At 41.8% G+C, this 15350-nt stretch overlaps 1 protein-coding gene across 6 annotated transcripts in view; it reads left to right on the forward strand.

Moving 5' to 3' along the window:
- cux2b (cut-like homeobox 2b) overlaps window positions 1-15350 on the forward strand; it is a 392464-nt gene that overhangs the window by 362313 nt on the left and 14801 nt on the right. For all 6 annotated transcript variants that reach the window (XR_011356280.1, XR_011356281.1, XR_011356284.1 and 3 more), the window contains one exon: window positions 2960-3148. Coding sequence is in view for 1 of the 6 variants with exons in the window: in XM_069933362.1 (XP_069789463.1) it covers window positions 2960-3148 (189 nt within the window). In the remaining 5 variants the exon portion in view is untranslated. The remainder of the gene's footprint in view (window positions 1-2959; window positions 3149-15350) is intronic.

Below are 15350 nucleotides of genomic sequence, written 5' to 3' on the forward strand. Positions count from 1 at the left end.
CTAATTAGAACACAAACTCTGTCTTTTGCTGAGATAATTTGCCTGAAGAAAACAATTCAAGGCACTGCCTGATCTTGCATGTTCTGTGATGGTTCCAAATGCAGCTTTCTGCTTTGGATTTTAGCCCCCTTTAATCTTTGTGTGCTGTGCTGTTTTCAAAATGCTCACAGGGCTGTGTTTGTTTATATTAATATCAAAGTTTAAAAACAAGCAATGAGAATGCTGTTCACTGTAAACAGCAGACCCTTGGGAAGAAATGTACCAACTTAAGAGTATTGAATAGAAGTTTAAAGATGATTAAAGATGAAGTCAGTCCAGAGCCATGCTGGAGAAATCATTGATTTCCCGGACAACCCCAAATTAGTTCAGTCTTTTGCATGTTCCTTGTTGCCTGCCCTATAAGTCCATGCACTAAACAGATGGCCTTCGGAAAGTTCATTTGAATTATTCACAAAGATGTCTGTGGTGTTATTTATGTGTCCCCAGCTGCAAATGAAAGTGGTTTTATTTATTTTCCACAGGAAATTAGAAACAGATACTGTATTTTCTTGCTTTATTTTTAGTGTAGACATGCACTCTCATCAACCTTGCAGTAACCAGACTGGCCATGACCAGAGAATGAGGCAGTAGCAGCTCTCACTTCCTTCAACACTGTCTCCTGTCTTGTTTGTGTGCTACATCAAGCCCTTTTCTGGAAGGATGAGGGCATAAGAGGGAAGAAGGGCAGCATTGCCAGGAAATGGAGGCACTCGGGTCAAAGCTTCCTATCCTTGGATGAAATTAGCGTCATCTGTTTGGATACCCACTCGGATTGCATCTGCGGCCAGTTTGAGTCTGCATTGGGCAGCAGGGTAAACCAGAAGAGAGAGCCCATGCTCCTCGGTATCTGGTCCGTACTTGCACTATACCCCTCACGATTTTGTAAACCTCTATCAAATCTCCCCTCATTCTTCTACGCTCCAAGGAATAAAGTCCTAACCTGTTTAATCTTTCCCTGTATCTCAACTCCTGAAGACCCAGCAACATCCTAGTAAATCTTCTCTGCATTCTACAAACCTTATTGATATCCTTCCTGTAGTTTGGTGACCTGAACTGCACACAATACTCCAAATTTGGCCTCACCAATGTCTTTTACAATATCACCATAACATCCCAATTCTTGTTCTCAATACTTTGATTTATGAAGGCAAAGATGCCAAAAGCTTTCTTTACAACCCTGTCTACCTGTGACGCCACTTTCAGGGAATTATGTATCTATATTCCCACATCCCTTTGTTCTTCTGCACTCCTCAGTTCCATACCATTTACCATGCATGTCCTACCTTGGTTTGTCTTTCCAAAATGTAACACTTCACAGTTGTCTGCATTACATTCCATCTGCTATTTTCTGGCCCATTTTTCCATTTGGTCCAGATCCCTCTACAAAATCTTCTTCGCTGTCCACGATGCCTCCAATTTTAGTGTCATCAGCAAACTTGCTGATCCAATTTACCATATTATCATCCAGATCATTGATATAGATGACAAACAACAGTGGTCCTAACACCAACCTCTGAGGCACACCACTAATCACAGGCCTCCAGTCTGTGAAGCAACCATCCACCACTACTCTTTCTCCCATTCATCCAATTTCAAATCCATTTTACAACCTCTTCATGAATACCTAGTGTCAGAACCTTCTGAACTAACCTCCCATGTGGTACCTTGTCAAGTCCATATAGATGACATCCACAGCCTTTCCTTCATCTTCTTTCCTGGTAATCTCCTCAAAAAATTCTATAAAATTCATTAAACCTGACCTACCACGCACATAGCCATGCTGACTATCCTTAATCAGCCCTTGGCTGTCCAAATACTTGTATATCCGATCTCTCAGAACATCTTCCAATAATTTACCAACATGAGGCTCACCGGCCTGTAATTTCCTGGTTTACTTTTGGAGACCTTTTTAAATAACGGAAAAACATGTTCTACCCTCCAATCCTCCGGCACCTCACCCATGGCTAAGGACATTTTAAATATTTCTGCCAGAGCTCCTGCAATTTCTACACTAGTCTCTCTCAAGTTTCCCAGAGACACATGGAGAGACAGATATCCAGAGCTGCTGGAAGATCATCAGCTCGGTCATCAGCTGGAAGATCATCTGCTCGAAACTTGATGGTCTTTCAGCACATCGAAAAGTCGGTGAGGGAATGCTGTCGACGGCAGATTTCAAGCTGCGGCAGTGTGTACTGAGGGACCCACTGAGGCTTGGCATATCCAATGCTAAGGTGCTGGGGAAGGACCACAGTCTAGAATCCTCCCATTACAGGGCATTGAGGGGCTGAGATTGAGGAGAAACCCCTCAAACAATGGAGGAGGGGGTAAATGACAAGGTGCCACAGTGGTGGCAATGTTGTGAAATGGAGAATGAATATAAAAAATGTACATTGATAAAAATGTCTGGAAATGACACCAAGGATGCGAAAGGACTTTGAACTATTTTCTTTTCTGTAAATTATTCATTGTGAATAAATGTTATTTTCAGGAAGAAAAATTAAAACCACTGTTCTAAAACAATATCATATGCAATCTGCTCATTAATGAGTTTTGAAACCTGGCTGTTGACTTTTAGCTTCTATTCCATTCCCTGCAGAAATTTCTGTGATGTTCTTGTGAGGGGGTAAAGCCACTAATTTCCTGATGGTTTGGAGAAGGACCCAAAGATAGAAAATTCTCTCTTGTTGGCAAGGAACCAAATACAATGTGTTACATGATATAATGCTCCTTAAGCAGTGTATCTATCATAGCATGACCACTGCTGACAAAAGTTGGATAACTTGTACATAATCCCTGTGCTGCATTGTTTTTAATGATGGATGTTATGGATCCTTTAGAAAAAGCTGTGTAACTTGGTGCAGTTTCTGGACCTTTTAAAGTAGTCTGACGTCTGTTATTCCTCCTTTCCCCACCTCCCCAGGACAAAGGCTATTTGGAGAGAGCATTTTAGGATTGACACAAGGCTCTGTCTCAGATTTACTTTCTCGGCCCAAGCCTTGGCACAAGCTCAGCTTGAAGGGGAGGGAGCCATTTGTTCGTATGCAGCTATGGCTGAACGATCCCTTCAATGTGGAAAAGTTGAGAGATATGAAGAAAATGGAGAAAAAAGGTAACTGTCTGCCCAACTAAACAACTTCCTTTGGCAACGCATGAGAAAATTAATAGTTTTAATTAGTTCTCTATTTTAGCATTTGTAGAATTAGCTATAAACTGATCAAAATCTGATGGGGCTAATTTAGTTGCAATTTTCTTCGCATTTTTGCACATCTGACTTCAAGGGATTTCCCATTCCCAGATCACATTCCAGGTGCAAAAAGTTATCATATCATAATGTGATGTACACACCATTTTATTTCATCAATCTCTTAAAAACCTCTTCAACATCCTCTCCCCATTGTACATCTGCTTTCAATTCAGGGGTTATCTGATTGTAGATCAGGTTAGCAAAGTAAAGCGATTGCTAAATGGGTTCAATTTAAGTTGTGCGTTGTAGAAGAATGTGTGTGCATGTGTTTGAGTAAGTATTAAACAAGAAAACCCTGGCATTTCAGATACCATCGGTGGAAAGGGAAACCAAATTAATGCTTCATATTTAGGACTTTCATAAGATCATGGGAGTTGATGAAAACAAGTTAGTTTTAATTTAAAAGGGAGATAGCTGGAGAATCGCTAAGACAGTGGTTTTCAGATTTATTGTCAGAGTACATACATGACATCACATACAACCCTGAGATTCCTTTTTCCTGAGGGCATGGCAGAATTATCATAATTAGTAGTGCAAAAAATAAACTGTACACAGTGTAAAACAAGTAAACAGATAACGAATGTTAATGAACTGTGCAATACAGAGAGATCAAAAAGAAAATCAATGAAGTGCACAAGTAAGAGTCCTTAATTGAGTCTGATTGAGTTTGTCATTGAGGAGTCTGACGGTGGAGGGGTTCCTGAACCTGATTGTAAGAGCCAAAGGCTTGCTGCTTACTTATTGTTTGGCCGCAGGCATCAGCAGTGTCAAGGTGTCCATTTACGTAGTAGAAAGGAACGTGGCAGTGCATGCGTATTTAGCTCAGCCCCAGCAGCAGCAGCTTCAGCCGGGGCTGGCGTGACCACCAGTATGCATGCACCATGGAGCATGGTGATGTATGCGTGCTCCGCTCAGCCCTGGCAGCGAGTGGTTGGAGCCAGGGCCAGCATGTTCTTCAATGAGCATGCACAGGGGTTTGTGCGCATAGAAAAGGAGGTTCACTAGCCCGCGTCATCAGTTGGGCGATCCGAGGAGGGCAGGTTAGGTGTTGATAATTTCTGTTGACCATTACATGAGCATTACACTGACCTAAGAACATTAGAGGAATGTATGAATCGGTATTTCACTAGAACATTACTTTCTTCTATAGTGGTTTTTTGCCTAAAGATATTGAATGTTACTACAGACATTAACCAATATAAAAGGGGATAGTAAAAGCTTCTTTAGGTATGTAAAGAGGAAAAAATTAGTTAGGACCAAAATTGGGTCCTTAAAATCAGAAATGGGCAAAATTATTGCAGGAAGCAAGGAAATGGCTGACGAGTTTAACAGATACTTTTGACCTGTCTTCACCAGGGAAGATGCAGTTAAAGGTCAGATAGGGGGTAGAGGTTCTGTGGTATCGAATAAATTGATAGAAATTCCAATGGTAATGGAGGAGTTGATGGAAATCCAGATTCGGAAGCATTAATAAAGGCTGTTTAAGAAAATTAATTGGGGCTTCATTACCGATTCATTCAAGAAACGCGTCACATGCAAACACTTCATTTAGCCTCCAAATGACTATTTTATTGACTGAAGTCGCTACATTTAGTCGACAGAAAATTGTTATTGGAACATTGGGACTGCTGTAAGGGGAAATTGAATTATATTGAAAGCAATATGGTGCCCATCTTAGAAATACAGAGTTGCTTTGCAGTTTGTAATCTATATCCGTCTGCCTGCGTCGTGGCCAGAAAAAGAGTTTGAAACGTCTAATCTGTGAGAAGAGGAATTTGTTGCCACGTTGGTAAAGCCATTTCTTGCAAATTAGTGATATAAATTATGGATGCTATGGTGGAATTTTTCTTGCTGATAACAGTGCAATTTGCTTGTGTTTCTGTGCTGGGAACCTGACATCAAGATGGATACGAGTGAAATAGCCTGTTCTGCTTTAGGAGTCTATGCTAAGTCACAATGTATGGCAACCTAGAAGAAGGCAGATCTTATTAAAGAACTGGTTTACAGGGCCTGGAAACAATGGGCAATAGGTGCAGGAGTAGGTCATTCAGCCCATCCAGCCAGCACTGACATTCATTTAGATCATGGCTGATCTTCCACTATCAGTGCCCTGTCTCTGCCTTCTCCCCATAACCCTTAATTCCCCTGTCCACAAGAACCTTATCTAACTCCCTTTTGAACTTATCTAGAGAACCTGCCTCTACCACCCTCTGCAGCAAAGCATTCCACAGACCAACAACTCTCTGGGTTTTAAAAAAATTCTTTCTCATCTCTGTTCTAAAGGGCCTTCCCTGTATTCTTAAGCTATGGCTTCTAGACCTAGTCTCCCTCATCATCAGGAACATGTAATCAGTTTCTATCGTGTCCAATCCCTTAATAATCTTATATACCTCAATCATATTTCCCCTCATCCTTCTAAATTCCAACGTATACAACCCAGTTTATCCAACCTTTCGGCATACGTCAATCCCGCCATCCCGGGAACTAACCTTGTGAATCAAAGTTGCACTTCCTCAAAAACGAGAATGTCCTTCCTCAAATTAGGAGACCAGAACAATCTCACCAGGGCTCTTTACAACTACAGAAGGACATCTTTACTCCTATACTCTATTCCCCTTTTTATAAAGGCCAACCTGCTATTTGCCTTTTTCACAACTTGTTGAACCTGCATGCTAGCTTTTAGTGATTAATGTACAAGTACACCTAGATCATGTTGAACTCCCCACTCCCTAACTTGACTCCATTTAAATAATAATCTGCCTTCCTGTTCCTGCCACCAAGGTGGATAAACTCACATTTATCCACATTAATCTGCATCTTCCAAGCATCCGCCCACCCACCTAACCTGTCCAAGTCCCCCTGCATTTTCCTGAGATCCTCCTCACATTTCACATTGCCACCCAGTTTCGTGCCATCTCTAAATTTGCTAATGTTATTTAAAATCCCCTTATCTAAATCATTAATATATATGATAAACAATCGAGGACCTAGCACCGAGTCCTGCGGGACCCCACTTGTCACATCCTGCCATCCCGAAAGTGACCCGTTAATCCCAACTCTTTGTTTCCTGTCTGTCAATCAATTTTCTATCCATGTCAGCACCCTACCCCCAACACCATTTTGCCTACTAATCTCCTGTGCAGGACCTTATCAAAAGCCTTCTGAAAGTCCAAGTACACCACATCCACTGGCTCTCCCATCTCCACCTTCCTTGTCACATCTTTGAAAAATTTCAGATTAGTCAAGCATGATTTTCCCTTCAGAAATCTATACTGACTTGTAATGATACTATTGTTTCTGTCTAAGTGTTCTGTTATTTCTTCTTTTATAATAGATTCTAATATCAGGCTAACCTGATATTGCCCATTCTCTCCCTCCCATCCTTCTTAAAAAGTGGCACAACATTAGCCACCCTCCAATCCACAGGCACCTCTCCTGAATCTATAGAACACTGGAAAATGTTGACCACAATTTCAAGAGCAACCTCCCTAAGCACCCTGGGATGCAGTCCATCAGGCCCTGGGGACTTATCAGCCTTCAGTCCATTCAATTTGCTCAAGGCCACATGCTTCCAAATCTGGATTTCCATCAATTCCTCCATTACTGTTGAAATTTCTATCAATTTCTTTGATACCGTAGAACTTCTACCCCCTATCTGACTTTTACCTGTATCTTCCCTGGTGAAGATAGATCCAAAGTATCTGTTGAACTCGTCAGCCATTTCCTTGCTTCCTGTAATAATTTTGCCCATTTCTATTTTTAAGGGCCCAATTTTGGTCCTAACTAATTTTTTCTTCTTTACATACCTCAAGAAGCTTTTACTATTTCCTTTTATACAATTGGCTAGTTTACCCTCGTACCTCACTTTTTCCTCCCGTATAGCTTTCTTAGTTATCTTCTGTTGCTCTTTGAAGGTTTCTCAATCCTCTAGCTTCCCACTCCTCTTTGCTATATTATACTTCCTCTCCTTGGTCTTGATACTGTTCTTGACTTCCTTTGTCAGCCACGATTGCCCTTTGGTTGCCTTAGAACCTTTCTTCCTCTTTGGAATGAACTAACCCTGTACCTTCTGAAAATTGCCCAGAAATACCTGCCATTTTCATTCCACTGTTCTCCCAGCCAGGGGATCCTTCCATTATGTTTTGGCAAGCTTCTCCCTCCTGGCTGCATAATCCCCTTTATTCAACTGTAATACTGATACTTCTGACTTTCTTTCCTTCTCCCTTTCAAATTGCAAATTAAAACTCACTATATTATGGTCACTATTACTGAATGGCACCCCTACTTCAAGATCCCTTATCAAATCCACATCGTTACACAACACCAAATCCAGAAATGTCTTCCCCCTGGTGGGGTCCATCATGAACTGCTCTAAGAAAATGTATCCTGGAGACATTCTATAAAGTCACTTTCTTGTAGTCCTGCACCAGCTAGATTTTCCCAGTCCACCTGTATGTTAAAATCCTCCATAACAATTGTATCATTACTATTCTGACATGCCAGTCTTAACTCCTGATTTATTCTGCCTCCTATATTCGAGCTACTGTTTGGGGGCCTGTATATGACTCCCATTATGGTCCTCTTGCCCTCGCAATTCCTCACCTCTAGCCAAACAGACTCTACTCCACCTGCTTTTATGTCAGTCCTTTCAAGTAACTGAAAATTCTTCCTCACCAACAGAGCCACTCCACACCCTCTACCTACCCGTCTGTCCTTTTGATAGAACATATACCCTGGAATATCAATTTCCCAATCCTAGCCCTCCTGCAGCCATGCCTCTGTTATTCCTATAACATCATACCCTCCAAAATGCAGTTGAGCCTCAAGCTCATCCATTTTATTTCTTGTACTCTGTGCATTCATGTATAATACCTTTAATCTGTTACTCCCCACACCCCTCACTTTGTTACCTGACGCACTTGGCCATACTCTTCGATCCCCTTCTGCCCTTTTAATGTCATTGCCTATCTGAACTTTTCTTATTTTCCCTTTCCTATCCATTGCCCTATCACTCAGGTTCCCATCCCCCCATGAAATTAGTTTAAACCATACCCAATAGCTCTATTAAATCTGCCCACCAAGTTATTGGCCCCTTTTGGGTTCAGGTGTAACCCGTCCTTCTTGTAGAGCTCCCAATGGTCTAAGAATCTGAAACCTTGCCTTCTGCACCAGCCCCTCAGCCACACATTCATCCATCTGATCCTTTCATTGTTCCCCCACTTGCACTCTGCACAGGTAGCAAGTGGGGGAAACAGTGGGAGTACCTTTGCCACTACTGTGTCAGTTGTAAATAAGGAAAAGGACAAAGTAACTGAAGAAAGGAAGAGTTTGCCTGCTGAGAAGAACAATCCAGAGATCACTACCCTGAAGGTCCTGTCTCTTAGCTTCCATCCTAACTCACTGTTATCCCTCTTCAGGACCTCCTCCTTTTTTTTTAACTATCTCATTGGTACCCACGTGTACCAAGACATCAAGCTACTCACCCTCTCCTCTCAGAATACTCTGGACCCGAGTTGAGATATCTCGCACCCTGGCACCTGGGAGGCAACACACCATGTGGCTATATCTATCAGGCTCACAGAATCCCTTGTCTGTTCCCCTGACAATGGAGCCCCTATGATCACTGCATTCCTCTTCCTTCCCTTCTGCACCACAGCGCCAGTGACCTGGGCATCTTCTGTCAGGTCATCACCCTCAACAGCATCCAATACAATAATAAACAAAAGGTGACAAAAGTGTTCTTGTTGCGAGACTGAAGCTGGCAATTATAGAAGAAGAGGCAGCTTCGGTTGATGAGAGTAAAGACTCCATGAAAGCACTGCAGACAACAGCAGTTGATTCTAGAGTCAGTGGTATGGAAATGACACATCTTTATGTGCTGCAAAATGTCGGCAAAGAGGACAAAAGGGAAGAGGATATACGAGTTGAAAAGGAGCCAGATATTAAGATTAGGGGGACCTCAGAAATAGAGGATGATATATGACCAGGTAATGGTGCGTCAAATACTGGTAGCAGGAGAAGAGAGCGGAGTTCTAGAGAAAGCTCCAGTTAAGGATAAATATGCCTTAGAAGAATTAGAGGGAGAGCAGGAGGAGCTGCTGTGGAGAGAAGAGAAGCTGAAACAGGAGCAGCTAAGGAGGCAAAAAGAGAAACTGGAACTGAGAAAAAAAATAGCTGTTAAATGAGTCCAAGGCTCAGTGGTGTCTGGTGCGGGAAGTAAATTATTAATGTTTTGGAGTCACATTTTGAGGAACGACAACAGAAAAAGAAAATATTTAATCCCAAAATAAGAGCCAGTGTTTTCGGTTGCGAGACGTGTATAGACCCGAACAAGGCACGTTAAGGCACGGAGGTGCCAAATCTATAATCCTATAAACGACCCCAGTGGACAGAGATATGAGCGGATTTCAATCTATCCAGCTAGAATTCTATTCACTTCCAATAGGTAATAAAAATCAGGGTGAATAAGGAAGTGACATTTTCAGAGACAACACTGGCTATAAACCACTGTGAACAAGACAATATATTGTCAATCATAGCAAAACAAAATGAAATTCCTGCTTTATTGGTGCAGCAACAAGGTCTCCATTCCTTACACAAGGAGATTCAAGTTTTTGACGGAGATTCACTTCAGTATCCAGCATCTATTAAATCTTCTCAACACAATATCGAAAGTAAGAATAAAAATACCAGAGATCGTCTTTATTACCTGGAACAGTACACTGGAGGATAGCCAAAGGAACTGGTGAGGAGTTGCCTGCATATGGATCCAGAAAAGGATCCATAAGGCAAAGGCACTACTACAAGATCATTTTGGCAATGAGTGTAAAATTGCAATGTCTTGTATGGATAAGGTTCTTTCATGGTCATCAATAAAATCGGAGGTTACAAAGGCTTAACAAGCATACTCCCTCTTTTTAAGAGGATGTTGTAATGCCATGGAGGATATCGACCGCATGTGTGATTTACCTTCTAATACATTAATCATTACAAGCAAATTTCCCTGTAGGCTGAAGGATTTGTAGAGATCAAGAGTTTGTAAACTTCAGACAGAATATAGAAAGGATGCCACCTTTGAGGATATTGTGGAGTTCCTTGATTGGCACATGCGGATGGCTACTGTACTAGTATTTGGACACTCCAACAGCGAGCGAAGACGTAAAGAAATCCAAGTCGCAGCCTTGTCTGAAATTGAGAAGGAATACCTTTGCCACTACTGTGTCAGTTGTAAATAAGGAAAAGGGCAAAGTAACTGAAGAAAGGGAGAGTTTGCCTGCTGAGAAGAGCTGTTTGTTCTGTGAAGGTGGACATGCTTTGGAAATGTGTTCACAATTGGAAAAGAAGGAACATAATGAGAAGATTGCTTTCTTAAAGGAAAATGGAGTACATTTTGGCTGTATGTGTAAAGGGCACATAAGTAAAAATTGCAAAAAGCGACTTAGTTGTAACATATGCAGTTTGAAGCATCCGAGAATGCTGCCATATTCACCAAAGGAACTGGAAAATGTGCAAATAGAAACAAAGGAAGCAGCAGAAAACTGTGTTTTAGCCTTGGTTCAGACAAGTAGTCTTACTGGGCCAGTCAGGATAACTGCAAACTCTCAATAGTGTCTGTACAAGTCAAGGCCAAGAACAGGTATACAACAGTAGAAGACATGCATTTCCTGACCCAGGAATGACATTTTGCTCTGTGGGGCTTATGAAAAAGCTTAATCTTGAAGGAAAAAAAAGATGAAAATTATTTTGGATCCTCTGGGACAAAAAAAAGTCATTGAAACTAACATGGTTTCAGGGTTAGAGGTGGCTGGAATACACAGTGACGATTTTTATGATCTTCCAGATATATGCACACAGAAGTCCATGCCTGTGCATAAAGGAAACATCCCTCATCAAAATGACGTGGATCAGTGATCATACTTGAGGAAGGTTTATAAATCGGAAGATAATTCTGAGATAGAGATACTGATTGGTTTAAATTCACCAAGCCTCTGGAACCATTAGAAGTAATACCGAGAGATGGACCTTACACTATGAAAACTCTGCTTGGATGGACAATCAATGGACCATTGGAAAGAAGGAATGACTTTGCTCAGGAACAGTTAGCAACGATAGTAAACAGGATCTTGGGTTTTGAAACTTTGAGTTGTGAGAACAACAGAAGACTATAAATAATAAATTCACTTCTGGAGAAAGAAAAACCGATCAATGTGAAATTAAATCAAAGGCATCTAAACTAATAATGAAGGAATTTTTTTTATCAGCAATAGATGAAAATGAAGTAATAGAAGATGCTGCAAATACTGCTGGTGATTATTCCTGTGTAATTGAATCTGAGGTAGGACTAAAACAAATGATTGCAAAGCTGGTGCAACTGTCTTGAGATATCAAAATGTTGAAAGAGGACTTGGAAATATTGGATAATCATGAAAACACTATCCAGAAAGATTTAATTGCAGATAGAATTTGCAAAACCAGTGAGCAGAAGAAAAGAATAACTGTTGAAGAAATTGATACACTTATTGAGGAAAGAGATTTAGTTTTATCAAGATGTAAAAGGTTGGGGGAGGAGATTCATCTTTTAAAAGAGAATCAGTCATTGGTTAAGAGCAACCCATCCGTGAACTACTCTTTGCAGACGATGCCGCTTTAGTTGCCCATTCAGAGCCAGCTCTTCAGCGCTTGACGTCCTGTTTTGCGGAAACTGCCAAAATGTTTGGCCTGGAAGTCAGCCTGAAGAAAACTGAGGTTTTCCCTGTAGCCAGCTCCCCACCATGACTACCAGCCCCCCACATCTCCATCAGGCACACAAAACTCAAAACGGTCAACCAGTTTACCTATCTCGGCTGCACCATTTCATCGGATGCAAGGATTGACAACGAGATAGATAACAGACTTGCCAAGGCAAATAGCGCCTTTGGAAGACTACACAAAAGTGTCTGGAAAATCAACCAACTGAAAAACATCACAAAGATTAGCGTGTACAGAGCTGTTGTCATACCCACACTCCTGTTCGGCTCCGAATCATGGGTCCTCTACCGGCATCACCTACGGCTCCTAGAACAGTTCCACCAGCGTTGTCTCCGCTCCATCCTCAACATTCATTGGAGCGACTTCATCACCAACATCGAAGTACTCGAGATGGCAGAGGCCGACAGCATCGAATCCACGCTGCTGAAGATCCAACTGCGCTGGGTAGGTCACGTCTCCAGAATGGAGGACCATCACCTTCCTAAGATCGTGTTATATGGCGAGCTCTCCACTGGCCACCGAGACAGAGGTGCACCAAAGAAGAGGTACAAGGACGGCCTAAAGAAATCTCTTGGTGCCTGCCACATTGACCACCGCCAGTGGGCTGATCTCGCCTCAAACCGTGCATCTTGGCGCCTCACAGTTCGGCGGGCAGCAACCTCCTTTGAAGAAGACCACAGAGCCCACCTCACTGACAAAAGACAAAGGAGGAAAAACCCAACATCCTACCCTAAACCAACCAATTTTCCCTTGCAACCGCTGCACCGTGTCTGCCTGTCCCGCATCGGACTTGTCAGCCACAAACGAGCCTGCAGCTGACGTGGACATTACCCCTCCATAAATCTTCGTCCGCGAAGCCAAGCCAAAGAATACCACAAGTCAGCTGACTTTAAAAAGCAATCAAGAATGTTTTTTTGAAGGCCTAGCTAATAATGATGCAGAAAGAAAAAGAAATTGCAGTAATGTAACAAGCAAGATGAAGAAATTCAAACACTTCAAGTTTACAATAGCAAGGATGAAAGCAGAAGTACAAAGGTCAAAGGTTTCACATGATCCTTTACTCCAGATCAAGTTAGTAACTTCTTGGAAGATAATGAGAGGAATTACTTTCCTATCAAAATAACTGAATGCAGAGGCAGAATCTAATAAAAGGCTTCAAAATAAACTGTCAGAAAACGAGACTGAATTGGAAGTTGCAAAATTGGATCAGGAATTGTAGGAAAAGGCAATAGAAGCCAGAGTGGTTGAAAAGTCTGCAGTTCTAATTAAAGAGATATGTAGGTGCATTAAATAGAACCAGTCGACTTCTTTACAGAAGGATTCTACAAATGCTGTGATTGCTAATGAGTTTGAAGAACAAATGTAATTTGACTCTTACCTTATCTATGTCCAACTGTGGAAAAGAAGGAAAAAGATGAGCACACCTGTTGCAGGGAAGGTCCATTAAAGTCGAGAGGATCAGATAAATCTTCAAAATCTGGTTCTGTCCAAATTCTTCCTATGAGAAGCAGAATACTGAAGACGTACTTCATGTTAAACTCAAAAGGAGAGCTGTGTCTATTTCTGTCTGAGGAAGATCTGCAGTTTACTGGTCGACGTTTTACCTCAAGGATTCTACAGAAGACAAAGGAACTTTGATCAATACAAACTGACTTTATTTTGCTGTTTTTGTGTTTTGTACTTTGCCCACTACACAAACTGCAGAGTGGTGGTAAAGATTGCTCTTTTCAAGGCTATGTGCTGGTAACCTCTGGCCTTATAACAAATGAAGAAAGAAGACCTGCGTAATGTTTGAATGTTATGTAGCCAAAGTGATTGCTACTTCCATCTTTATCAACCATTTCCTTTCCTATGCCAACTGCTGCAGGACTTTCAGGTGAATCAATGGCTCACTTGTACCTCATCCAGTCTCATATACTGCATTCGGTCTTTGCAGGGGAGAAACCAATTGTAGATCAGGTAATTGCTTGGTGCATCACCAGTGTCCCATCTCCACCCCACTCCCTCTCTGACCTGCCAGTCAATGACTTGCAATGTTCTAACAAGGTACCATATCAATTTGGCATTCAGCACTTCATCTTTCACATGGGCATGATGCAATTCCTAATTCAATATCATATTCACCATACCACAAAGATAAGTGGAGGATGATTGGCACGGTGTCTGAAATGTGTCTTGAGTTATGGGTGCAGCTTAGACCATCAGACAAGTTGTGAACGCCATTCAGACCACCACACAAGCTCATCGTCCCTTCATAAACTCCATCTGTTCTCCCCGCTACCTTGGAAAAACAACAAACATCTTAAAAGACTCATCTTCCCCCCCCAGCCACAGTATCCTTACCCTCCTGCCATTGGGAAGAAGATCCATGAGTGTGAGATTCATGTTCAAGGATGGTTTCTTTCCAACTGCTATCAGACTCTTGGACAAACCTCACACTTGTAAAATAATGTTATCTTTGTTGCCATAACTGATCTCGATCTCTCTCTCTCTCTATAACTTCTGTGCTGTTTTTACTGCTGTACCTTGTATGGGTTCACTTGCTGGATTGCTCACGAAGCAAATGTATCTCTACATATGACAGTAAACTTAAACATTACAAGGAATTGCTGGCCCTTTGGCAAAGGAAGTATATTGGCAAAAGAAGGAACATTTATTACATTACAAAATCACATTTTATTAAATCACTGGTTTCAGTATCTCTGGGGTTTTTGATCCTTTTGATTTGGGGTCAAATGATTGGAGCAGCACTTCACTGCATCCTACCTTGAAAATCTTGCAGAAATCGGGTCTTTTTTAAAAACTTTTGGACATGTTGAGTCAATGGGCAGAGGCCCAGTCTTGTAGAAGATGACGGAGTACAATTTGGCTCTGCTTGACTATTGTTTTGAGTCACGAGATACATATTGACCATAATTTTCTGCTTATTCTTGGTGGCGTGCGGTATACAGCCTTCCACGATATGGCGATGATGGGCTAAATTGACCTATTAGCTGCTTCTACACATTGTTCCTGCTTTGCCTCTTGCCTAGGCCCTTGATTCCATCTCCCACTCTTCCTTTCCGTTCCCGCTGACCTGCCTTCCCCCTTTTCAGATTCTCTGTGCATTGGAAGCAGGCAAGACAGAGGCTGCCCATTGTTACATGTAGGTATCATTTGAATCACATAATTTCCTAGTTACTGAACCAATGGTGTTCCAACCTCTGCCAAATTTGAGTCTCCAAACAGTATTGACAGAGATCAGGATGGTGGCACACACAGTGTGCCAGGTCCTGCGGTGCTGGTGTTTCCTGATCTGCCAAAGGAATCAGTAAACTGG

Source organism: Narcine bancroftii, chromosome 4 (genome assembly GCF_036971445.1).
Source record: "Narcine bancroftii isolate sNarBan1 chromosome 4, sNarBan1.hap1, whole genome shotgun sequence".
Classification (NCBI taxonomy): Eukaryota; Metazoa; Chordata; class Chondrichthyes; order Torpediniformes; family Narcinidae; genus Narcine; species Narcine bancroftii.